General features: G+C 40.3%; 1 protein-coding gene across 2 annotated transcripts in view; it reads left to right on the top strand.

Moving 5' to 3' along the window:
* Positions 1 to 26,889, top strand: part of CPNE4 (copine 4) — a 198,676-nt gene that overhangs the window by 20,755 nt on the left and 151,032 nt on the right. For both annotated transcript variants that reach the window (XM_015854074.2, XM_015854075.2), the window contains exon 2: positions 20,105 to 20,292. In XM_015854074.2, coding sequence (XP_015709560.1) covers positions 20,113 to 20,292 — 180 coding nt within the window. In that variant the 5' untranslated portion in view covers positions 20,105 to 20,112. The remainder of the gene's footprint in view (positions 1 to 20,104; positions 20,293 to 26,889) is intronic.

The raw sequence follows: 26,889 nt of genomic DNA, 5'->3' as shown, positions 1-26,889 counted from the left end.
CTTGAAGCGCTAATAACAATATTGTGATTCCCGTGTCCGCAGTGGGTCTCACTTAACCTTTCTAAATACATATCCCAACAGATTGATTCACAATAGTTGCAAAAATATTCCTGTACTTACATTATAATCTTCTATAGCTGATAACGTTATACCAATTCATTTGAATCATTTCTCGTTTTCCTTTGAGGAGGGGGTTCTTTACAGTTTTACTGTTCAAAATCACCCGCTGGACTAGTGACTCTCCAATTCGTGCATTGTTGTATGTGGACCCTTAACACGACTACAGCCATGTGTCGTCTTATTTTCGCAGTTCTGATGGCAGATATTTGGTCAGTCCAATATACACCAGATAGCGACCTTACCGAGCAGAGCTGGTTGGTTTCTCTCCATGTCGTCTTATCAAACCCAAGTCTCCAGCTGCTTATTTTCGATGGAGGGAATGTCCAGAGGGGTGTCTTGTGAGTCAATTGTCCCTTTTTCCTACAATTCCTGTTTATAACTTCATTAATTCGTGAATATAAGCTTGAATGTTCTGATCTACCACCCCCGGGTGATCTTTAGGGGTTCGCCTGATATGCATTCTCGTTATAACATTTCGACGGGAGATATTCCGCATTGTCAGGCCCGGGGCTGGGCCCTTAAGGTTTTAAGAGGGCAAGGGAATCGCATTTATCCATGAAGAGCAGTTAGTTTCTATTATAACTTGGCAATTGTCTTTTTTAGTTCCCCAGATTCATTCTCTCTACTTCACCCTGAACTTCTGTGGGTGCAGTGGCATGTCTTCCCATTTTCATTCCCAAGGCTTCAGGCTATATTTCTTAAGTGATGTCTTGATGTAAAGTTGTTGGTCTTGATCTGAATTCTATACATTCTGTGTCCCATACCTAGGGATGAGTTTTGGTCGGAGTAATATTTTTGTTACTTACGCATGAGGTGTTGCTTTAGTGTGTGGGAATGGCCTCGTACTAATGTGCTAGGGGGAGGATGGTCCTATTATGACTAATACACGTATTTATATCTTTCTCTTACTTTTAGAATCGAGTATAGACTAGCTGCCCTCTTTTCCTGTAAATCTTTTTAGTGACCTGTAAAAACAAGCATACAGCTCGCAAGCTTGAGCTGACGCAAGTGTTACTCAAGGGTCCTGATAGTGGCCAAGTTACTCGTGAGGGTCTTTCCATCTACTATTGCTAGACTGATTCTTCTCTTTCCCTCACTACTCTAGAAGGATCCATCCACAAATAAGTTTTTCCCCTTCTCTTAGATTCTTCTTCCCTTGCCCAATCCTGTGTATTAAAACCCCAAGCGCGTACCACTCGTCTAGTTACAATAAATATAAAAGGGTCTTATTTAAGTCAGCAAGCTTCAAGACAGGGCATGGATGAGAATCCTCCTTCAGCATTTTGGTAAGCATTCTCTTCATTCTTGTCTATCCCACTTTATTAATCCATCGACTGATGTCTTGATATAGGAACTTACTTTACTTCATATATTTTGTCATCCTGTCTCAATATCCACCCACTAATGCGCCCAGCAATTGTCATTATTTGTCTCTGATTGGGGCTGGCGACGGTCAGGGACAATATTCCTTGATATCCTTTCAGATCTATCTTCTTATTCTCCTTTACCTCAGTAATGCCCTAGATTATCTACCTCCTACATTCGCACAATTGCAAGATTCCCTTTTTGATCTACTTTTAAGTCCTTTCAGCCAAAAAGTTCAGCATTTAATACTTTCTTTCCAACTTTCCCTCATCCTCTCAGGCAAATGATGAAGATCAATCTTACTACTGTAGTTAATTTGGTTCAGGATCTAGCTGTATACTTCTTGCAGGACTGTACTCTAGGGCTTGCACAGAACAATTTAGCGGGATTCTGTTGAAGCCTTGGGGAGTACAGTCCAATCTTTATATTTCTCCTCCTCCCTGTTTCTCAGGCTTCCTTAAATTTTTGCTGTCACTGGAATTTTCGATTCTTGGTCCATCCCCCATTTTCCTTTCAATTCCCTACTTTCTTGACCGCCTGTTACATCATCTAACCTGGCCGTATTATGTCTTTCTTCCTCCCTCCTTACATATACCGTTTGAGCTTCCCCAAAAGTTCATCCAACCGCCCGATCCTGCCAATTTCTGATCTTTTCTAGTTTCTTGCGATATGTCTTCCCACAGCCTTAGCTACGAACTTGTGTTTTGAGCAGAGCCTGTCCATCGGTGTATCGGGACCAATCCTGAATATAGTCTGTAAATTCTTGAGTAACCTTATTCAGCCATATTCAGTGGGTGTTTCCTCCTTCTTTCTTCTTTCATTAAAAGCCTTTATTTATATCTGACCCTCTGGGACTGCCTCCCTAATGCCCTGGATAAATGATAGTTTCGCAGGTCTTGCATGTGGAGTTTTCCTATGATGTTGTCTTTGATGTCCATTGCGGATCTGTAAGGGCCATTATTAATAGTCGCAGACAGGCCCGTGGGCATGTGAGCATCCCAAATGCGCATCCACTGCACGCCTAATATACCTCTCTCTTCTGCTGTGAACAGTATATAGATAGATTGTGTTCCTCGCCAGCGTATAAAAAAAAATATTGGCCTAACGAACTGATCTACTCGTGTCTGCCACGCCCAGGGATTTCTAGATATCTCACCTATTGTTCCTTCTTAAAAATCTCTCAACATCCCCTGAAATTTAAGGGAACTGAGATAAACCCACTCGAGGTTTGGACCTCCCATGGCATTTTCTTCTAAGGTAGAGGTTATGTTGTCGTGCCTTTGCAGTTCACAGGCCCATCCCCCTTCTATCTTTTTACTTCTCCCTCTCTCGAATCACATCTGCCCATGATCCAATGCAGGAGGAGAAGTTTCTTTTGGGAATTGTGGGGACAGGCATATGTGGGGTCCCAATAAGGCTCTCTTTCCATTCGAGGATATTACCGTTTTTACGACATCTTCTTTCTTAATCCGTGGTCAAATTAAAAAATAGGGACTCCAAACCCTCATCGGTGCGAGTGACCATTGACGGTGCATAGTCACTTTCTTCTTGATTGAAAGGGGTTTGGAGTTTACCCAAAAAATTTAAGATTGCTGTTGTTACCCATCTCAGTTAGACCTACTTATGCCACCATAACTCGCGCGGGCCAATGTGTTGTCCGCTCCAAATTTTAATACAATAATAAATCATCTCTTGCTTTATCTTTATTTCTTGTTCCTGGATTACGTGCGTCTCCAGGCAATTTAGCAATAACCCTAAAGTTGAGTCCTTAGGAATGGATGGTGTTGAGGGTGGTCTTAGTTTTTACACTGCCCCATCCGTTCTTGACTTCTGCTGCTCTGTATTTTATTCAACGTCTGAGCTCCCCATGGTGCCCAGTACGGCTCCTAGGGGAACACCTAAAATAAATTCATCCCTGAGTAGCTCGTCAGCTCCTGGGGAACACCTGAATAATACTCATCCCTAGTGCTCGTAGCTCTGGGACACCTAAATAATACATCCCTCAAGTGCTCGTAGAGCTCTAGGGGAACACCTGAAATATAATCGGAGTCCCTATGCTCGTAGCTTAGGGGACACTTTAAATGAATAATTCATCCCTAGTGCGCGTCGAGCTCTAGGGGACACCTATAATTAACTTAATAATCATCCCTGATGCTCGTAGCTCTAGAGCGGAACACTGAATAAATAATCAATCGCTGAGTGCTCGTCAGCTCTAGGGAAACCTGAATATTAGATCCATCCTACGTCTCGTAGCTTAGGGGAAACACAATGAATATATCATCCCTAGTGCTCGTAGCTCTAGGGGAACACCAAAGAATAACCCTCCATAGAGCCCATAGCCCTAGGGGTTGTGGTGGTGAAAGGGTCCCGCTTATACCCTGTACCCACCCTTCGGCGTGCCCTCACTCAGTGTTGCATTCACTCGCTTCCCCCAGGTCGTGGCCCACGCCCTCGCGGGCAATGGGAACCGCACTACTGTGGGGTCCACACTCGCTCGGGTTAGTGCCGGCTGCCGGCCCCCCTTCACAAGCACACAACACTCGCCACACGCCGGATTCCCAACCCAGACCGGACTATACTCACCTGTCCTGCGTCTTCGTCCGGACTTTCGTGCACGAAATTTAAAGGGTTAACCGGTTTTTCCTTGCCTTTGTGTCATTTTAAATTTCGAGATCGTCGGCAGGAGTAGGCGGAGAGGATAGGAGCCGAGGCCGCCTATTTAGGCGGGGCGCCCCCTCAGGCTCGTACCCACGCCAGTATTCCCGTCCGAGTCACGGCGCCAAATTGTCATCAATTTACAAGCAATGAGCCGATAAATGTTCCAATTAGAAACTTTTATTAATTGTAGCGGGTAAAACAAAAGGCAAATTCAGCGTGGGCGACAGGGGAATCTTCGGTTCCTGCCACACTGCTGCACGCTTCCTCCTTGCAACTTCTGTTTGTGGTCCATTCCGAGTGTATTGTCCTTTATTGGTCGGTTTACGTGACGTGCCACTTTGGTGGTCATTCCTTGGTGGTCCTTCCTTGTGAACTTTGGTATCACTGGGAGCGCGCTTTCGCGCTTAACTATGCAGAGTACACAATCTACCCATAAAATTAGAGTGCTCTGCAACCCTTGTGGCCTCCATATTCCACCATCATATCCCGGTCCTAATGAACAAGTACTTCACCACAATGCTACTACATCCCGGTCTTAATGAGCAAACATTTTATCACAGATTGACTGCTTATGGTTTGCTTTGTGAATGAATTTGACATATGTCATGCAGCTCTCCCTTTTAAAAAGCAAAGAAGCTGAAAATCAGGAGATGTCAGAGCATGGTGTGTTTTAAGTACTTGACTTCTAGTGCATGTGAGTTACGACTCTTAGGTAGTGATTGTGTGCCCTTTTTTTTTCTCTTTCCTGTGACACTCCTGCAACAAAAGGGCCTTTGCAATTTCAGGTGGCAGTTTTATTGCTCATTTTGAGAGCATATGAGTTTGTAGATGACACACTCTGTAGCTTTCCTGTGCCAAACACCAAATGTTGCAGAGTTATGTGGCTACAGGGGCTCTGCTACCCTTTGAAGAACATAGTGTCTTTGTGTTGACAGTAGGCTTTAAAGCACGCAAGTTTTAGACTGGAATTTCTTCCTTTTCCAGTGACCTAATGGCTGAAAGGACATGTAGAACAACCACTTTGGTGCAGCTCAGTCACTTTTGGAAGCCCATTTGGTTCAGTTGTGTTGTTTTTGTGGTTTATTTTTCAGGCACTAAATGATATAAAGTTGTTTTTAAAATATTTATCTGGATGCTTCACTGTTCAGTTGTTATCCGTTATTTAATTTATTATACCTCTCCTCAGGTGGAAAAATATACTGAACTGTAAAGATTTATGTCCCAATCTAGTAATGCAATTTACAGTGTTCTAAAGGCTCTGGGATTAGATGAAAAATCAATTCTTTTTACAATCAAGGGAACATAAAGAATGAAGCACTTGCTAGTGCAAGCTGTGTGTAATTGTGATGGAAGATTCACAGCACTTCAGCCTTTGGGTATCACTAGACAGAGCTTTAGGGATTTTGCTAAACTGCATAGCTGTATTGCATATCTTTCTATCTAGGAATGCTAATGAAAAGAAAGAAGACAAAATTATTTTGATCCGACTGAAAAACAGTTACTGAAATTCTTTCCTATTACTTACAATTACCACTTCCACATACATGTTGAAGACTTAACTGTTAACGGTCTGATCTGTTTGCTCAGTGTGAAGCAGCTGTGCTAGGAATACTATTCTCACATGAGTTGCAGGAATGCTTTGGTAGATGAGAGAAGGCTCTGGCTTAGAGAACCATTGGAGTCCTGCAGAAACACTGGGGAAATACCACTCTGTAGCTGCAAAATGATTGAAACTGAGCAAATAGTTTTGAGTGGGTTACTTTATGTAATGGATTTTTGCAATCACTCTCCCTGTGATTGCAGAATGTCCATGAAGAAGGTGGTAATGCTCTCAATCTATTTGCTGCTTAATTGAATTTAAGTAGCAAGCAACATTATTTAATAAATGTTGATTCCCATTTATATTGCATGCTTATGACCAACTGGTAAGTGGTGTTTCTTCTTTCTGACTTGACCTTATATGACCAAAATCTCACAGAAAGAGGATTTTGCTTTTTAGTAAATCAGGTGTTCTCTGTGCTATTGAAGTTCAGTCATTTGCTGCTCTGCAGAGGGACGATAGGTGGGCCTGGTACAATTATTAGCTGTAGTGGTCATCACCCTTTTTGGAGCAGGCTGCAGACTTTGGTCAGGGAAGCATACTGGACTGAGTTGGTTTAGCAATCCCTATCAGTCATAGAATATCAGGGAGTGGAAGGGGCCTTGAAAGATACCTAGTCCAATCCCCCCACTGCAGCAGGAACACATCTATATTCTTGCTGGATGAGGCAGAGAACTTTGCTACACTGTGTGTATCCACTGCAGTCTTACCTGCTATATCTCATCCTAGAGCAGCATGCAGCTGTCTGACAATGTGAGTGATATTGTATTGTTGCCAAAAAAGATTGGGAAGCTGCCCAGTATGGAGATGGGACAGAAGGCCCAGCTAAGTTTGGCAAAGAAAAGCAAATACAAAGTCATAAGTATCCTGTTTCAGAAGTGTTGCTTACTGTGTTGTTTTTGTGGATTTTTTTGTGGGGGGGGAGACTGCTGGGTTCTGTCTTCTTGTGGGACTCAATCCTTCAGCATGTTAAATGCCTGGAAGTCCTGCTAACAGATTGCCTTACCATCTACTATTTGAAAAGATCTTTTTTTTCAAATGCTTGTTGTCTGTCTCGGTAATTATGTGGTGGTTGTCTGTGAGGTGTGCAGGTAGCAGGTTGGTTAGTGAGCTATTTTGCTCTGTGTTTTTGCTTGAAACAGGTGACATAGGAGCCAGTGTAGAGATTAGTACCTAAAGAATTTGTTGATTTGAGGTGGAGAAGTGTAGGAAATCCCAAAGGTGGTTGTTTAGATAAGCACAAACTTAATGAAGGGCCAAGTACTATGGCAGAAGAAAGTACTCTGTGGAATTTATCAGTCAACTGAACATATTTACTCTTACTTTAAAATGTAGTTTAAGAATGGATGTTTTTTGATTTCCAATGTTCATTTAACCTCATCTAACCAGAGGTGCTGCTCTCTCCCTCTGGGTCACCATCAGACCCCCTACTCACAGGTGTGGCAGTAATGTGTACATTTGCAGTCTTGCTTATCTGAGCAATAGTGGAAATGGACAGTCATATTGAGTGCTGATAGTTTTAGAGTGCAACAAACCACCAATTTCTGTGTAGCTTCTATTTTCCATACCCTTTCCACCACGAACTGCATTACCCAAATGCTTCAGTTCAGATAGTCATAGCAATATATCAGGCCAAACTTAGTTATCCAAGGGATTAATTTGTCACTGTGTGGTTTGACCTTGGATGACAGCTTTGTATGATGAGATATTCTCTTGCAGAGGAGAGGGAAAGGAAAATGAAATGGAGAGCTGATGATTAGACAGTGTTTTGTGAGGAGAGGCGAGGATTGTATAAAACATGCATACCAGAAATGGCTTCCAGCAGTCCCAGATGAGGATAGAAGCAGGACAGGTCCAAGCTCATCAAGAAGAAAGGGGAAAGGTGAGAAACAGGGTGGTCTTCACATTATTATTGGAGGATGTGAAGTGTTTGGAGGTGCCGCTTGGTGTTCTACATGGAGTAGTTTCAATCAGTTTATACCTTGAATAGCCTCTCAGAACACAATGCGTTATACTTCTAAATATGAGGATGTGCTCAGTGGCTCTTGATAGCAGGTCTTGAGCTTGCTGATGTGGTGAGTACTTGCCAGCTTAGCACCAGGGAGAATATGTTCAGAAAAGTGACTAATCCAGGCTAGATCAAAATGATTTCTCTTTTTCCTCAAGCTTGTGGTTTTGTTCTCATTTTAGCTAATGAGCTGTCAGTTTTTTGTTAAACAATGTGTAAAGCTGTATTACTTGATATTTGTATTCACTATTGTGCTCTTGTATTGTGAACGGAAAAAGTCACCAGAATAAAACACTATGGTTTGAGCCTGTGAGTGTCTGAAGAGGAATACTGAAGGTTCCTTCCCTTTATTACAGATGGAGGACTAGCATTTCCTGAAGCAAACTGCAAATCCAATGATTTAAATGTGATTATTTTTTCATAGTCAAAATTTAGATGGCTGAGTTCTGGGTGGGAAGTGGACTGATATTTGGCCAGGTATTTTTTTAGTCCTCATGCATTTATATTAAAAAGATGCGTGTCCTTTTTTCCTTTGTTAGACCAAATGTAGAGTGACCAGAAATATGATTTATTTATTTATTTATTTTAACTTAAAGGAGTCAAATGTCAGGGGGAAGTTCTTTAGCAAGAGAGTGGTGAGGTGCTGGAACAGCTGCCCAGAGAGGTTGTGGTTGGAGGTGTTCCCTGAAGGTGCTCAAGCCAGGTTGGATGGAGCCCTGGGCAGCCTGGCCTAGTATCAAATGTGGAGGTTGGTGGTCCTGCCTGTGGTGGGGGGGGGTTGGAGCTTCATGATCCTTGAAGTCACTTCCAAGCCAGGACAGTCTGTGATTCTGTTAGAATCTGTTGCTTTAAGAAGAATATGAGACAAAGATTTCAAAGATAAGAAATCAAAGATGAGAATACTGGTTATAAAGCTAGAAGAAATATGGCTTCTCGTGTGAGCTGAATTTTTGGTTATTGCTTTTTACCACAGAGGAAAAGCTGTTCTAGCATCTATCAGAGAGACAGGATACAGCAAACTGAAAAATTTACAACCTGTTTAGCAATTAAGAAAGCCACGGCATTATTAACGAACGTAAGAGGCTTTATTAGAGCCCGCATCAATCTGTTTGTTTCCAGACTTCTCTTAAACAATTCTGTGTAATGGGCAAATTTGAAGTGTTTTCATTTTACGCACAAGGCAGAAGCTTAACGCAGCAATTTTTCTAGCAAAGTGCAACGTTTCACTGCAATAAGAAATGCTCGTGTAAAGGACAGCAGATAGATAAGCCGAGGAAACAAGAAAGATTAATACCTTTAAAACTGCACAGCAATTTAAATTAAGGTTTTAATTTTAAAATGTTGCATAGGGACATGATAATCCATTTCGAGCAATTGGAAAATGAAAGCAATTTTAAATATTTCTCAGAGTAATGTTTTATAGAACAAAATTCTGAGCGGGGTGGGGGGGGGGGAGGGAGATCTCTAGATAACACATCTGAGTTCAAATGTGTTCGCTGACTCAAAGGAGTTACTCAGGAGTTCAAAAATACCAAGGAGTAATGGATGAAATTTTAAAGCCTTCCTTATCATTACTACTAATCCACCTTTCTCCTCAGAAATAGCATTATATCAGCCCAAACTAAACTCAACGTAATTTGTTTTTCCTTTCTTGAGTGTCCCTTGTAGGAATGCATGTGAAGTACTTCACCCCTAGAAAAAATGTCCGACTCTATTAATAGTTACTCTGTAGGCTGTGTGTAAATGAGATGTTCATGAGCTTTCAGTTTTGTTTGTAGAGTTTGACCACCTGAAGTTGTCATATATTGCAAAAGGCTTCCTATAATGCCACTTAGGGATGCAGCTGTTTATGTGCAGCAGTTATATAGTTTGTTTTAGGTAATTATAGTCTTCTAAAACTTGGCTTCTTGTCTTAACATGCAGAAAATGGCAATGATCTTTACTTCTTTGTCCCAAATTGCTACGTGTAGAGTTAACCAGACCTTCTTTTGAAACATATCAGCTAAATCAGATTATGAACCATAGAATGAGGGAATGGTATGGTTTGGAAGGGACTTTAAAGCCCACCCAGTGCCAACCCCTTGCTTTGGGCAGGGCTGCCACCCACCAGACCAGGCTGCCTAGGGCCTCATCCAGCCTGGCTTTGAGTGCCTCCAGAGATGGTGCACCACAGCTTCTACTGGGCAGCCTGTGCCATGGCCTTGCTACCCTCTGAGTAAAGAATTTCACACTAGCACCTAACCTAAATTTCCTCTCTTTTAGCTTAAGACCATTTCGCCTTGTTCTATCACTGTCAAATCTTGCAATAAGTCACTTCCTTTCCTGTTTATAGGCTCACTTCGAGTACTAGAAGGCTGCAGTGAGGTCTCCCCAGAGACTTTTCCAAGATGTACAGGTTCAACTTCTTCAGACTTTCTCTGTAAGAGAGGTTCTCCAGCTCCCTGATCATCTTCGTGGCACTCCTCTGGACCTGCTCCAGCAGCTCCACATACATCTTGTGCTGGGGGCTCCAGACCTGAATGAAGTACTTCAGATGGGACTTCACAAGAACAGAGTAGAGGTGGAACAGAGTTGCAGGGAGTCTTGGATGGATCTGAATATGAGCTTTATTCGGTGTTAAGAGAAATATTTAAGGGGAAGTAGTCTTAGTGCTGCCATCAGTTGATTTATAGGAAGGCACAGGGAAGATAGAGTCAGATTTTTCTTGGAGATACTCAGAGCTCACTTGGGCAAGGCCTTGAGACTCCTACTCTGACTTGATCTGCTTTGATCTAGGGGTTGGAGAAGAGACCTAAATTACTTCTGAGAGATGGTTTGCCTCCATTACCTATATTGAATATGTACTGCAATTTGCCTTCAGCAATACAGTGTCGTGTCAGTGGCTGAGGAATTCTAAAAGCTCCTTTGGGGCAGCACTGTTGAACATGACGTAGTTATATTGAAGCTGCTCTGAAATTTTTCTTAGAACTGTCTTCCTTGGAAGTGTAATCATGAGAAAATCAAGAAGTGGAAAAGATGGCAGTAAAATACTTATAATAGATGGAAAGAACATAGCTTCTCAGAAACTGAAAAAGAAGGGGTATGAAAAAGGCGAGCTCAAAGTCCATATTTGAAGAAGCGGCTAAGTAAGAAATGCTGCTGTAATCATTTGACTCCACCTCGTTTCTTAATGTGTTGCAAAATGCTCCAGTTCCTGAATAGGGGAAAATTAAGATCCTGAAAGAAGGGTAACTCAGCTAGGAAATGTACTTTTGTGCTCGGCTATCTGTCTTGTGCTGAGAACCTTGTAAAAACAGTTGGAATTTTCCTCCAGTAGTATTAAATCTTTGTCCTTTCTATTTCTACCTTCAATTAAGTGAATGTTTAAGATGTCTCTCTTTATGTGCTTCATTTAATAACATATTACACAAGTGAATCACTTGAACTCTTCAGTGAAATATAGGAACCATTTTCATGTAACATATCAGCAAATTAACATCTTGCTTTGATGTATTACTGTAACTTAATATTCCAGCTCAGTCTTTATTGATGTATTTACTCCAGACTCAGAGCAATTTAGGACATTAAATGGTGCGACTGTGTATTCAGCCTCGTTACAGGCTTAGTGCAACAGCATTCAAGCACCTGTTATTGTATGACACAATTTTTGCAGAGGGCAGAATTTACGGGTAAAATCTGAATCTAGGCTCCTTGGCATAAAGAATGTTGTACATCATTCACCAGAGCAGATCTGAATTGCTGTAACGTTTGTAATTGGCAAGCAGTGCTTGTGACTGAGAAGTCATGAAGCTCTGAAAAGGGCATATATTTTCAGAATGTTTTAGGGATTCTTAGTGTATCTTTTCTATAGGCACCTAGGGCCAGATTTGATTATGCATGTCTATATGAAGAAGCTTTTACAGATCTGTTACTGAGATTATACCTTTGATATAGTGAGGATGTGCATTTATTGTGTGCCATGTTCTCATAGTTTCCATTTGTGTGTGTGTTTGTTCTCCCCTCCAAGCACTTCTATCTGTCGGGACTGCAGGCCATATAGAAGAAAATAAAGTGTTCTGCTAGTAAAGAGGAACAGAAATTAGTATCTTAGGTTCATATTTACCAAAGCCTTTTTGACTGGGATTCCTCTGATGCTTGTGCAGATTGATGCATGTTCATACATTAGACAAGTATGGAGAAAATCTCTAACTGTTGGACCTGTTGGACTAGATTAAAGCAGATCAGGGATAAGAAGTGAATTAACATAGTGGCCATCTTCAGTATCTTGTGTATTTGGAGTATTCAAGGAATAATCTTGGTATCACCTGTTGCTATCACTTGTTGCTTTAGTTACTGTCATGGTGCGCATTTTAATTCTAAAAATGTGTAGCTATAGAGTATGATGTCTGTCCTTAAAATCTAGATATAAATGCTACGCTAGGGAATAGACTCTTATGCTCTGAACAATGATCAAATGACAGTGTTCCCAACTTTGTTTTCTTTAATTCTTGGCAGCTCTTGTAGCTGCTTGGAACCCAGTTTTGTTAGCACCAGCCCTTTTTGGCTTTTTGGGATATCTGCTGTGGCTTCTGCATGGGCTCCTGCTTTTCTGTGCTCTTTGGAAATGTCAGTCACTGCCTAAGCATCAGGAATCTGTGCAGGCTTGTTTTGATATTTGTCTCTTGGTGACGAGGCCAAGAATGACAGCCACAACCAGATGTTACAGTTTGGCTTCACAATCATATTTTTACCCAAACTCTATGCATTACTTTTTTGACTGAAGTTCTGACAGCAATCTTACTTAGGCTTATATAACTTCCAATTTAATTTATTTATTTATTTATTTATGGTGTTTCAAACAAACCAGAAATCAGGACATTTACCTGAGCTGCATTGAAGTACAGTGCTTGTTTTCTTTCCTCTGTGCTTCAGTTGTGCTGCTATAATATATCCTTAGGGCAAATATTGTCATATAAATCACTGAATGGCTTCGGTTTGAAGGGGCTTCAAAGATCATCTAGTTCCAACTCTTGCCGTGGGCAGGGTTGCCAACTACTAGCCCAAACTGCCAAGGGTCCCATCCAACCTGGCTTTGAATACAGCCAGAGATGGGGCACCACAGCTTCTGTGGGCAGCTGTGCCAGGGCCTCACCGCCCTCTGAGTGAAGAATTTCTTCCTAACATAATTCCAGTCCCTCTTGTCCCGTCACTGTCTACCTGCATGAGAAGTCAGTTCCCATCCTGAATGTAACCTCCTCTTCTGAGGTCTTCCACCACTGTTTGAAAATAGACTACTGTATATCATGGTGACCCTGCTTTGCTGTTCCTCATGTATGTAATCTCCTTGATGCTTAGCATGTGTCTTACAATAAACAGAGTGTTTTATATATTTCTGTTTGGAGAGCAATCATAGTTATGCTGCCTGTATAGAACACTCTAGGTTTTGTATTTTGTTTTATAATGTATTCGCGCTCATGTCATGTTCTGCTCCTAGTTTCTGAGAATGTTTTCACTGCAAAATGTTTGTTTACCATCAACTGATTGTAAGAGTAAAGAATTCGGTGGAATTTGTGTCCAGTGTGGGAAGTAAAGTTGTGTACTTGGTACAGAAGAATGTTATGAAGAACTGAGGACTGATGAATGAAATTTCCTACCATCACATAATCTTCAGCGGCAGATGAATTTCAATAAAGCAGTTGAAGGTGAGCGGGGAAGAGAATTATTGGCATTACAGGTTTGGAGTGTCAACCCGGGAATATCTCATTAAGCTTGAGGTTCATCCAGCGCCATGTCTACGATTCTATGAAAGGCATCCTCCACTAAGTCCAAATTGTGGGGAGCAGTACTCCTTGCAGCACCATCAGTTGTTGCCTTTCTTCTTTTCCTCTCCTGACAGACAGAGCAACTTGACTTTAAAGCTTTGCCATGTGCTCAGCATGGCCCAGGGAATGCTCTTCTGTGGCTGAATTTAGTTTCTTTCTGCTAAGAATCCCTGAACCAACTTGTAGTGAGTGTATCTGCTGCCTGCATTGCAAAAGCAGAAATTGAATGGGGAATGGGAAGTTCTCCTTCACTGCTGTTCGTGATGTTCCAATTTTGGATTAGCAGCAGCAAGCTGCTTCTCTTGTGGGATCATTTTTATCCTGCAGGAAAAGCCATGAGGGCCATCTGTAGAGGAAAATGAGCAGTTTGCAATATGTTACATCTGTAAACGAACAAACTATTCCAGACACTGTGTTTATATACATACTACAGTGTAATTGAGTCTAACTGCAGAACACAACTTGCAGTTGCAGTTCCCTGAAGCTCGTAGTCAATGTGGTTTTGCAGTGGGGATAGTGAGTAATTATCATTTCAAATGTATTTTTTGTATGATCAGAAGAGAATGGAAGGTTTAACACAGTAAATCCTCAGCTCAAGGAGACTTTGCTGACTTTTTTCCTTATCAAGAGGGACCCTGGCACCACTTAATGCTTTTTTTGGCTGTATTGAGTTTTAAGTGAAAGATTTAGACAGGTGTTATTAAGGAAACAACGCTGCGGGAAAGAGGGCAACTGAGAGGCTGGCAGTTGCAGTGTGTCAGGACGCTGATGAGTCTGTCTTGCACGCTGTTCCCAACAGAACATGTTCTGTTACCATGTTAAAACTCTCTGCTGTATTAGAAAGCATCATTTCTATGAACAGAAGCCTTCCATGAGCTGGCCTTGCTTGGGGAGATGCAAACACCTTTCGACTGAGGCAAATCCAGTCAGTGTACATAAAGCTGGCTCTTGTTGATTCTCTGCCTACTTCCTGAAGAAGTTATTTTGTTCTCTCATCTCTTCAGTCTCCTATCTTTTATGTTAATGACTTTGCTCCTTCGTATTACAACAATGGGATGACAGTGGAAACATTTAGAAGAGATGACTTCAGCTATGTTTTAAAAGGATCAAAGGATCTTAATGGCATATGCTTTAACTGCTGATCCTAATAGATGCTTTGTGTTACACCGCATGAATTTGACTTCACTGGGATCCATTGAAGAGCGTGCAGACATGAGCACAGTTGAGTATCTCTCAGTGCTCCAGGTATTGTGGAGTTTTCCCTTCCTTTAAATGAAGTCATTTGTATAGGCACAGTACACTTCTGTACGTTGTTCTGTCATACGTTAGATGTCTTAATGTCTTTTCTGTGACTTTCCATTATCCTTTATAATTGAACCAACTGATTCTATGGTAATGAGTCCTTTTGAACTGTCAGTGTGTGTATATTTCCATTTGCACCGCTGGCACGTTGTTCTGAACCTTCTCCCCTTCTGTCCAAGTAAATTACTTACACTATCAGATCTGTCTCATTGTTCACAGTATCACTGCAGTGGATATTCCAGATACTCCTTGCTTACTGAGTCTATAATGACTGCCCATTTTGCTCAGGGATCTTTCAAAATTTGATAGCTGTAACGTTAGTACTAATTAATTGTTGTAAGAGTCAGAATCAAAAGGAGGGAGAAAGAAATAGTATTTTTAATTGCACAAGCTACCCTGTGGAGGGTCTAGCTAACCTATTGGCTTTTCATTATACAGTAATTTATATTCAAATTAATTTTAACAGCCAGCATTTTGTCTGTATTAGCTGTGATCGTTTAAACTTTTGCAGCAATATATATGGTAGCTGGTGTTGACGAGAATTAAGTTTTAATACTGACAGGAGAGGAATCTTGCACGGTGATGAGAGATGTGGCTGATAACCACGACTCTGAGAGTTTAGCACAAAGATAAGTAGATGAGCTTTCATGTTTTAGATAGTACTGAATGATAGTGAGTAGTTTGCGGAGATGTACAGAGAATGGCCAGGAGGCAGCGGTCACTGATACAACAAGGACATTTCGATTAGGCATAGGGGAAAAATACTCCAGTGTAAGATCAGTCAAAAAAGGTAACGGGTTACAGAAAACCCTACACTGTGGAAAAAGATAATGTTGCTGTACAGAGTGAATGGAGGGCAACGAACGCTGTTTGTGGCTGATTTCTAGTTTACAATCAACGGTAAAATATTCACAATAAAGACAGATTTCCTTTCTGTAGAATTGCTCTGGGCTTTTGCTTACCTGTCTTCAACCCTCGGCCAAGCCAAAGTTCCTAGCAAGTTCCAGGATGACCACATGGAATATTATTTAACCAGTTTGCTGAATCAAGGCTTAATGATCAGTGTGAGCTCTCATATTTGCTGATATGAAGAAAGCTTATTCTCCAATCACACAGATAAATAAGAATAACAGAATCACAAAATGACCTGGGTTGGAAGGGACCTCAAGGATCCTGTAGTTCCAACCCCTCTTCCTGACAGGGCCACCAAACATACACATTTACTAGATCAGGTTGCCCAGGGCCCTGTCCAACCTGGCCTTGAACACCTCCAAGGACGGGGCATCCACAGGCTTCCTGTGCATCCTGTTCCAGGGCCTAACCACTCTCCTAGTGAAGAACTTCCCCCTAACATCCAACCTAAATCTTCCCTCTTTTAATTAAACCATTTCCCCGTGTCCTGCTATTACTAGCCCTTTCGAAAAGTTTTACTCCCTCCTGGGAGTAAGTTCCCTTCAGGTACTGAAAGGCTGCAATGAGGTCACCCGCAACCTTCTCTTCTTCCAGGCTTGAAGCAAAACCCAACTCCCAGCCTGTCCTCATAGGGGAGGTGCTCCAGCCCCCTGATCATCTTCGTGGCCCTCCTCTGGACCCTTTCCAAAATCTCCATGTCTTTTTAGTACTGAGGAAGAAGGAATTCACAATAATGTGTAAGAAGGAATTCACAATAATGGAAGTCTTGGAGCCAGCATGGTAGTTCAGTGAGACTGGGAATTCCCAATCATGTAAATTTTCTTAGAGAAAAGTGATAGCTGATGTCAGTTGGTATCATTCCCTGGAGGGAACAGTAATCTGTGTTCTGCTGGAGTTGAGCATGAAAATAATCAGAGGGAACTTGTAAAAGCTTTTCTACCCAGAGACCCATTATAATGTCACCCTTTTCTATAAATCTTGCTGATACACTATTTTGTGCAACCTGGTCTTGCATTGTAATGGAAGGTACCATAGAAGCACTCAAAATTTTCAAACCCTGAGGAACGTGTGTTTGAAGCCAACGGGTGTATTTAGTGTGAGCTTGGGTCAGGCCCCAATAGGCAGCACTGAAGTACTCCAACGTCCTGTGCCTAATGATCATTTTTCATGTGTCGCCAGTGATAAAGTACGCAGGGAAAAAGCAGGATCACTCAGGGAATGATATTACTAAAGCTGCTTACTTGAAATTACTGGATTATTTTCTTGCTGACTTCCATGAAACTCTTCCACTGGCTGTTTAGTCTGTGTGGGAGTGAAATTTGGTTAGTATACAATCATGCACTGTTTTTCTGTTTTCAAGTGGAAATAAAAGGCAACATAGCAATGAACTGGAAACTGCAGTAGTCTGTGACCAGATCCCTTTGTTTGCTTACTTTCGTAGCTATGCTATTACCTTCCTTTCACAGATACAGCTCTTAATCAGTAAATATTTAAGCCATATGGACATTGAAAGAAGTTCGTAATCAAGTCAAAAAGGAAGAGTTGGTAGCAAAGAAAATGGAATACAATTTATTCCTTCTGTATGTAGTTAATTGAAAAGGGGGAGGGGGAGGAAGCTCTTACAGAATATAACTTGCATCTGTTTACGTAAAATAGTACTTTTTTTAACCACTTTCAGTGGGTACAAAAGCTGTTTTCCAGGCTCCCAACTTCCTGGTAACATGACATCAGAACAGCAGCCTAAACTGGTGATTATATTAAGCGAATACAATGGGACAAATGAATAAGTCTGTAGCTTGATCTTTTCCATTGATAAATTTAGAACTTGTAAAAGCTGAAGTAATAGTTGTAGTGATAAAAAGAAATGTAATTTTATACTTAACCACCAGTCCAAAAAAACAGTGTATAATTATTGTGGGAGGAAGAAGAATACGTATCTCCTCACTGCTACTTTTTTCCTTCTCTTTAGCATTGAAGTAATCTGTTTTAATTAAATCACCAACCTATTTCTGCACAAAAGATGACATTTCATTAATGATATAAGATGTGCATGAAACAGATTTAACCCAATTTTCAAATGCATTTCAATTTGGAAAGGGCAGCATGTAAAAATTTCTTGTAAATGTGTGGGATGAGCTTGTTGAGCTTGTTAGCATCTTTCTGAAGGAGATGGGATTGTAGTATGATGAATAATTAAACAATAATGGATATACAAACTTCTGACATTGTATGTCAAGAATATATTGTAAACAGTATGAAAACATGCAGATATATATATATGCATATACAGTTGTCTCTGCAATTTTAAGCTAAATATGATCATTCAGTGGCTTTTTGAAGTAACTGCTGTCATAATTTGTTTCCTATTTGAAATAAAAAAAATAAAAAGGAAAAAAAAGCCTGCAAAAAGGACGCTGGTCTCCTAACCATGGTTTTATCATTACATTCAGCAGCACTTTTTCCATACGCTTATTTTGATGCTTAGCAGCAGTATCATATCAGGTCCTTGTTGCATGCGGGACTTTGCTCCTCAACATAGGATTTTATCAGTAGTGCTGATAAGCCACAGCCCAGTTCCCCTGTGCTTGCCATTGCTTCCAGGCTAGGACTGTGATCTTGCCATCAAACAAGAGAACTGATCCAGCACGGAATGTTGTTCCCCACTCCATAAAAGACTTGGTGATGTTGGGTCATGTGGTGTTGAGAGCCTTAGCTGAAAATACATGAGAAGTAAAATTATCGTGCAGGATGTGGTGTAGAATTTGGATATTTTGTTTGCGCTTAATAAAGTAGTCTAATGCTGTTCCTTTTTTCACATAGGTTTGCTTTTTATTTCCTGGTGGGAAATCCATTGGAACACAGTGCAGGTGGCAGCATTTGTAGGTGATTGGGGAGGCCTGAAGTGGGCTGATGTGATCTTAGTCTGTCAGGCACTATCATGATGCTGTCTCACATTTCAAAAGCCAGTTTTACATTAAAGAAATTCACCTGTATGTCTTGAGCTGGATAGGGTGGTTGGAGGCCATCCACTTGACTTTAAAACAGACTGAAACCAACAAGTGTGTGTTGGGGGTGGGGTGGAATGGAATGGAATTCACAACAGGTTGTGGCTGTATGGTAAGGTCTGGGTAGATATGAACAGGTTTGAGAAACTGTTCACTGTTAATGTACCTTTCCCTTATCTGCAAGGAGAACAGATCAGCTGTCTCATCGTTCAGACTTGAATTCATGAAGTTTATTTGCATTTCCTAGATCTCCATGCTACATTGCCAAGTCTGCTTACTCTGAATTTAGAAACGCTGTTCCAATTTTACCATCATAATTCATGGGGAAAATGGATATCACAAATTTGCCCTCTGGAAAGGTGACTTCGATTTTTTGCTGCTCATATGAATGGAGGAGGGAGGACAGCTGGATTGAAGGCACTAAGCCTTGTGTTAGGAGACAGCTTTTTAGGGGTCAGATTGGGAAGTTCAGAACAAGTGAGTAAATTAAAGTGTTCCTGTATTCCTTGTTGATGTAAAAACTATTGAGTAGTAATTTCTTGTTGTGTGTTGCTTATTTTTTTTTCCTCTGTGCTTCTGTTTGAGCAAAAGCTCAAGCTGCAAGATTTGTGGTGCTGCTGGCATTTGTAAAGAAATAATGGTCACAGGTTGATGCTACTTCAGCCTTTTGTGTTCACATTAATAGAGGTTCCTGACCCAAAGGAACTGACAGTGTATAGCAACAAGATTTGCCAGCATAAATACCCTGCCCTACTGCATGGGCCATCAATCCAATTGACTAGCTCAAGAATGGAGGGAAGCACTGTTCAGCAATAAGTGCAGAAATAGAGAGTGAAATGTATCTTGGAAATTGAAGTCAATATGAAAAGGGCCTTCAAATGGATTTACACAAAGTTCGTGTAAGGTGAAGTGTGTGCTTTTTAGATGGAGTATGGAGGAATAGAAACAGATTGCAGGAGTGCTGAACAAATTTAATTAAGCCTTGGAATGAGGCATTCTCAGGAGAAATTCAGAATTACCTCCATGTCTGCCCGTTTGCCTGAGGAAACGTGGCACTGAGAGCAGGAACAGAGCTGTAAGCCGAGGTCACAGTTCACCCTGTGAAGTTCATGGCCATGCTGGAAAGTTTCACTATGAATTTAGCTTATTTTGAAATATAAAGGATGATTTGTGTCTTTCTTCCATGGATTTTTTTTTCCCCCCATTTTGATCAGGATCTTGTTCACAATGATATGTTCTCATATAGGCTAGCAGAGCATCTGCTGACTTCTGCATGGACAAAAGGGTTGTACGTGCCTGCAGTGTTCTTAATGGACCTTTTCTCTCTTTACAGGAAAAGGAATGAAGAAAATGAGCAACATCTATGAATCAGCAGCTAATACCCTGGGAATCTTTAACAGCCCATGCCTGACAAAAGTGGAGCTGCGGGTTGCATGCAAAGGCATATCAGACAGGGATGCCCTCTCAAAACCAGACCCTTGTGTCATCCTTAAGATGCAGTCACATGGTCAGTGGTTTGAGGTGAGTGTTTAATACAGTTTAAAAAAAAAAAAAAAAGACTTTTTGGATGCTTTTTTTTTTTTTTCTGAACCAAGACAAAATTCATGTATCAAGAGTAATAGAGAGAAGAAGCAGTTGGAACCCTGTGGCAAAATTTTGTAAGATAGAAGGTAGATTTTCCATTAACTCTAACACTCTTTGAATCAAATTCTTAATGATACTTTGAACTTCTCTTTGGAGTCTGTATTAAAAATGAAGATGATTAAAGAATATAGCATCATAAAACTTTTCCCTCTAGGCACTCTTGTTTCATAGAAGCTATATAATAGCGGAGATAATGATAGTGACCATTATAAAATGCTTTCCAATCTTAAGAAGTAAAGTGCTGTGGAAGAGAGGAGTGTTTATTATTAGTTGGCAAGGAACTCAGTGACGGTAGTTTGGCAAATTTTGAGTGTTGACGTTGGGTCTGCAGTTGAAGTTAAAGATAGGAGCTAATTCACAAGTTTTCATTGTATTTTGGATTGCACATTTCATTAGAAAAAAAAACCATGAAGTAGGATTTTAATCTTAAAAACCATTTGAATAGTAAATAGAAACGACGTTGTAGAAACATACCTATTGTTAATGAAGAACGTTAAACTGAGTGTTAGATTTTAAATGAACCTGTTCTAGTTATTCCAACAGTATAGTTTTGCTCTGTGGATGTCTGAGGTCTTTCCTTTGCAGGGTCAGAACCAGGAGAGGAAATTTTTGAATTTTTTATTAAATTTAATTTTTTTTTTAATTGTAGGTTTGCTCTTTTATTAGCTTCTTGTTGTGGATGCATTAGATAGGTTTATGGTAGAAAATCACTCTGTAAGTAAAAATAATCATCCCTGTGCTTCAAAATCAGTATCTTCCTGTAGTTGAAACGTAAGTTGATATACTAGCAAAAACAGAAAGGCATTCTAGCTAACCATGCAGAAAGGAGCATTTAGCTACGTTGTATGTAATTGTTGAAGTCAGAGTAATTGACTATGTTTGGATTAAAGGTCAGACTAAATGAATACACGTGCTTGGAAAGAACAGATCCAGCCCTTATGGGCCATTTCAGTTTTGTGAATAAATTTGAGTACATTTCACACAGTTTTCTGTGGCCAGTTATGTGCAGAGTAAGTAGGTTTAAGTGACGTATTCTCATGTTCTAATTGAGATCATTTTTATTTAATGCAGGTTTTAATTTGAAAAGTGATTGTCTGAATGGAGAAATCCAGTGAACCGATCTGCTCACTGATATGACTCTCATCTTATGGCAGTTGCTCCTACTGTCTAATGAAAGTCCAGGATATTCATTTTAGTATGAACAAAAAGATTTTATTAGTTCACGTTCCTGTCGGTGCTGCGGAGATGATACAGCTCTGATGTGATGAGCCATTTCCTATTCTGGCCCCCACATTCTCAACAACGTTTTTAATTAAGTTCCAATTGCTGAGTTAAATTGAGCAGAGTCACTCAGGTATAGCTGAAGACATAATTTGGCTGGAAGAATCTTCTGCTGATGTCAATCAGTGATCCAGCAAGATCTCAGTCTGTAGACAGGCTAGTAATTAAAAAATAAATAAATAAAATGTCTAATTACTATTACAATGAATCTATTCAGCATAGAAATTGCTGAATGACAATACAAAAAGGATTGGAACTTACAACTTTTGTATCTCTGGGTTTAAAGACTTCATGAAGAAGTCCTAAATTTCCAAATAGCTGAAAGTCCTTGTAGTTTGGATGTCTTTGAGCAGGTTGTAGCAAAATCCAGTGTTACTGAAATGTGCACACTGACCACATATTATGGCTACGTTGAGGATTTCTGAACAGGAAGCAGCTGGGTTGAAGATGTTTGAAATACAGGCTGTGGTTTCACTGGTTGTTCTCTTGCAAATAGGTGCTTTGGAAGAGTATGAGAGGTGCTGATGTCTGCCTGTACATCCTGTGGTGGGCCAGAGGCAGCTGAAGCTGGTGGGCTTTAGCCGTTGAGATTGCATTGTCTGTGCAATTACAGTTGCTAGAAAGTATTGTGTCCACTCTATCTATGCAGATTGTGTATAGAATAGAATAGGCTTTCTGAAAGTGAAGAATCTGTGTCTGGAAAAATTAGGATAAAACACGGCAGCCCGTCCATGTAGGGGGGGAGAGGGCTTTTTGGTTGTGTTCTACCATATGTGCGTATGTGTTTGTGTAAATTGTGCCTTCCAGACATTTAAGTATAAAATCCAAATATCTGTACTGTTAGGGTATATTTATTATATGGCTAGAGATTTATGTATATTTAAACATGGTCGGTTTTCTGTCTTCTCTGTAGCTGTGAAACCACTAGGAACACATGCAGGACACAGGTACTAAAGGCAGTCTCAGCGTTGTCCTCAGTTCTGGCACAGATGTGCTTGCTGTGTTTTTTTTTTCTGTCTGCTAGATACTACTTTACAAATTAACACAAACATGCACACACACACCATTCACACATCTCCCTCCATGCATATCTCTGAGTTTGCATATTCATATTGTCTGGAAAGCACTGTCTCCTCCAGTGAAGGATTAAAACGATATATCACATCTCACTGAAAAATTGTAAATCTGCTCTTTCTCTAGCATAAATTTTCATTTTTAGTCTGAGATGATATGTCAGAATTTAAGGTTACACTATCTGTTTATGCTAAAGACAATTTGGTGGTCCAGGGCTGAATTTTGGCTCTCCTGAGCCTTAGTTCTAGGCAGGTATAGTTCCAGAATAACTAAATACTACTTTTTTTGTTTTTGTCTTTTTAAGTGTTTGCTCAGGAGAGTCATTTGCTGGCTATTTTCCAATATTAATTTAAATTTAATTACTGCACTAAGCTTCGGGATGGTGAATAACAGGATGGGGTACTGGAGTCAGGCAAAAGTGTATGATGGTAAGCTCTTCTCCTGAAATCACTATAGTACCCACCTGTGGTGTGAATGTGTTTTAAATAATAAGTGTTAATTGCATATAGTACTGCAGTCTTCATCCAAGATGTACTAGCACTGAAATTATCACTAAATTATTATTCCTGAGAAAGTAACTTGGCTTGGTTCATGGGTTATCATCTTAATCTGGCAGGCACTGAAAGTCAAAGACATTTTTGAGCTGTGTCTGGTCATATGAGACTTAAATGAGATCAGGAGGTATAATGCAACTTGACGTACCCGGGTGGAAAGTGTCATTTGTGACTACGAAAAATGAAGAGCGGCTCTGGACAACAGCCATGTCTGGAAGTCAGGTACGATTTCCAGTATCTGTGTTCTTAGAGCATTCAGCAGGTGGGGCTTAGGAGATCTGCTGCCTTGTGTATTTGAACAGCCAGCAGGCATTCTTGCTTTTTTTCCTCTGAGTTTTTTATAACACTTGAAGTAGATAGGAAATAAAACAGCACTGAAGGCAGCATGCAGTTGCTGAAAATCACATTGGTAGAATGGGGCTACCTTTTTTGGACAGATAGGTTTGTTTACCTATGGATTTATTTAATTTTTTTTTCTGTGTAAATGTCGATTGAAGTCACAAATTCAAAGAAATTCAGTGAATTTATTTTTCATTTTGGTGTTTCTAAAATTTGATTTGGAGGATCAGCTTGATTTGATTTGTTTTTTACAATTTTTATTTTTCCCCCAAAGGGTTTATTCTGTGCTTTGAACACTGATCCGTAACACTTATATGGACCTTTGTATAAATAGGCAGTAGAGACCAGTTAGCTTGGAAATGCATTGAACGTGTGAAATACCAGTGGAGCCTACTGAGTATCTACTTGGGGATCTAGCTGCAGGAAGGGCTCTCTTGTTATTCATTCTTACTCGCTTTTCCCCTCAGTTTTCCTTAATTCAAATATCCTTCTCCTTCGTCCTCCTCTACCTCCTCATGTTCCAATCTCCGTTCCAAGCAGCTGCTGCCTCCTCTTGCTGCTCTGTGTATTGGAGAATGGGGGAGGTTCGCTTCCCTGCATGGGGAAGGGAGCTTAAGAGAAGACCTGGGGACAGACTTCTGTTACTCATTTCCATAGATACACTTCTGTTACCCATCTGTGGCTGTCACAGCCCACCGCAAAAGCCAACGAGCCATGAAATAGAGGAGTCTGTGGGTTGACATGTTCCATGACTCTTCCGAAATGTTCCAAAATAACTACAAAAGCACTGTGAAGAGCATGCATATATAAACCCTTATGCATTCATTTGGTGTTTTGTATCCATCTTTTTCTGTTCATCAGTATGGACAGAGTAATAGATCAAGTGTTAGGATGGAATTGGAAGTTTCTTTATCAGAAAGAAGAACCATCAGCAGTAGCCACATAGTCATTGTCAAGGCCTCTCTCACTCCTGTCTCACATGTACTGGTTGGTGATGGTAAAGAAGTGTGTGAGATCAGGGAAATGTGAAATTATCTTTCCAGTTTGCTCTGCCAGCCCCAAGTCATCAGCTCTGTGACTTCTTAAATGTCTTTGTAACTAAAAGACAAGGGTAGATTTAATGTCCATAACTCTATTCAAGTGATTTTTTTATTATTAATTGAAGAAATAAACTTTCACAATATCCTGGGCCATAGGGTTGAGCAGTTGTTGGATAAAATAATAGTTCTTCTGTACTTTGAGACTGCCACTTGCTGATCCCTTTTAAGTGTTTTGTAACTGTGTTGGAGAAGATGCTGTGAAAACCTTTTTCATGTAATCAGTGCAGTTTGGGATTTTAGTCTTCTGATTTGACCGTTACTGGGTAGAAATTGCAACTGGTATATTGTATATTGCGAAGGCTACGTATATCTATCTTATCAAGGAATAGTTTGGATGGTTGTTTTAATGATGTTTATTTCAGAATATTTCAGAGAGGCAATGCCAACATCTACTTCCTTATTCCCAGAAGGATCTTCAATGAGTAATTCAGGATTTGTCCTCTGCTTTAAAGAGCTGTGAGCCATAACAGAGTTGGCTTATCAAATATTTGATTGTTTTGGGGGTTTTTCTTAAATGTTAGTCAATGCTAGAGCATCTTCTGGATATTCTTTTTCCATTTTAATGTTAGAATTTCAACTTTAACTGACATACTGTGCAAAATTAATCATAAGTTTGAGGTAACAGTAAGATGAACATACCAGTTTATGAAGATTTTGCTCTGGCCAAAAAAAAGGAAGTGTCATGGAATTCTGGTTGGATGTTTTGTATCGGATCATGGAGATAGCAGGGTGCTTTCACACTGTAGCTGTCATGAAATTACCTTCTGCTGGCACAAAGAAACTTAAGATTTGCACTCTAGGTTTTCTTCTCTTCCAGGTATAAGATGGGTCTGGTATTTGAATATGCTACCTGCATTTTCTCCAACCAAAATTCTGATCAAAGTTTTTAGTGATCTATTTCAGACTTATTAAAAATACTTTTTGAATCAGTGGTAGCTTGCTTGTGAAAGCCAATGTGAAAGAAATGAATCTTTAACTGAAATGATCAAGATCTTCAGACCATAATCAGAAAAAAGGGCAGTGAGATTCTTTTCAAGCAAGGCAGCATGTGGCCAAGGCCCTACCATGTGTGACTTGGAACTGACAGTCTGTAGCTGACTGTCCCCAGCTGCCCAGGCATCTTCAGAGCACTTCGTTTTGCATGAAGGTCTGGGCCTGCACCTCTTGCAGGTGTTACTCATCTTTTTACTTAAGTAGAAGAAATTGCGTCACTCCTTCTGCATGTTTTCCAAAGAATATTCCTAGAAGTTAGTGCTTAAGAGATTCTTATGTGCCATGAGAGCCATGTTGTTCTGACTCCTCAGTGGAAAGATGTAAGCTTTATTTATTCTGTAACAGTGTGCCTGAAAGCATGGCTTTATGGCTTATTGCATATTCATAATTCAGTATTGTTCTTTCTGCTTTTTTAAGTGTATGTTGGTGCTAATGAAAGCTTCTTTGCTTAGGACTATTTTGTAACCTCCACTGCTGCCAAAATTTGCTTTTGGCTTCTGTTTTCTGCTGCTGGTAAACTTGCCTGAAGTCACTTTTACCATACGGAAAGACAGTCAGCTCATCTTTTTCAAACACCACTGGAAGTCTGCAGGGTCAGGCTGCAGGCTAATTGAATATTTTATTTCAGTCTACTCCCAGCCTGAAATAATCTCATTGGATATTTTATGTTCCAAGTCTTAATATTTTGGAAGCCTCCTCTGTTCCATGGGTCTGTCTGTTGAAGAGCTCCTGTCATTAACTCTTTCAGGAAAAAGAGGTGTGGTTTTTTTTCATGTGGGTACAGTTTTGTTCTACAACAGTTTGAGGAGAGGAGAGCGCTGATTCCCTTTAATTCTTAACCTGACATGCATACTTAAAAAGGACAGGCTTGAAAAGACCATTTTATTATAGTAAAGACAGGTGGGAATCTTCTGTGCAGTTTTCCCTCCTATCGTAAAGAACATATCTCATATTATTTCTGTTTAGCTCCTAATGCTTTGAGTACATTTCTGTGAATGTCTACACATAAACTTATGGCCTGGAATTACATTTTATTGTAGCCTTTTTTTTTCGTTAAAGAAACACAACTTTCTTCGTTTACCAAGTCTTTCCCAGCTTGTTATGCAAGGTCTGAAAACGGAAGGTTGTAAATC

The sequence above is a fragment of the Coturnix japonica genome, chromosome 2 (assembly GCF_001577835.2).
Source record: "Coturnix japonica isolate 7356 chromosome 2, Coturnix japonica 2.1, whole genome shotgun sequence".
In the NCBI taxonomy this organism is placed as follows: Eukaryota; Metazoa; Chordata; class Aves; order Galliformes; family Phasianidae; genus Coturnix; species Coturnix japonica.
Note: the sequence above shows the minus strand (reverse complement) of the source record. Positions and strands in the feature narration are given on the sequence as shown.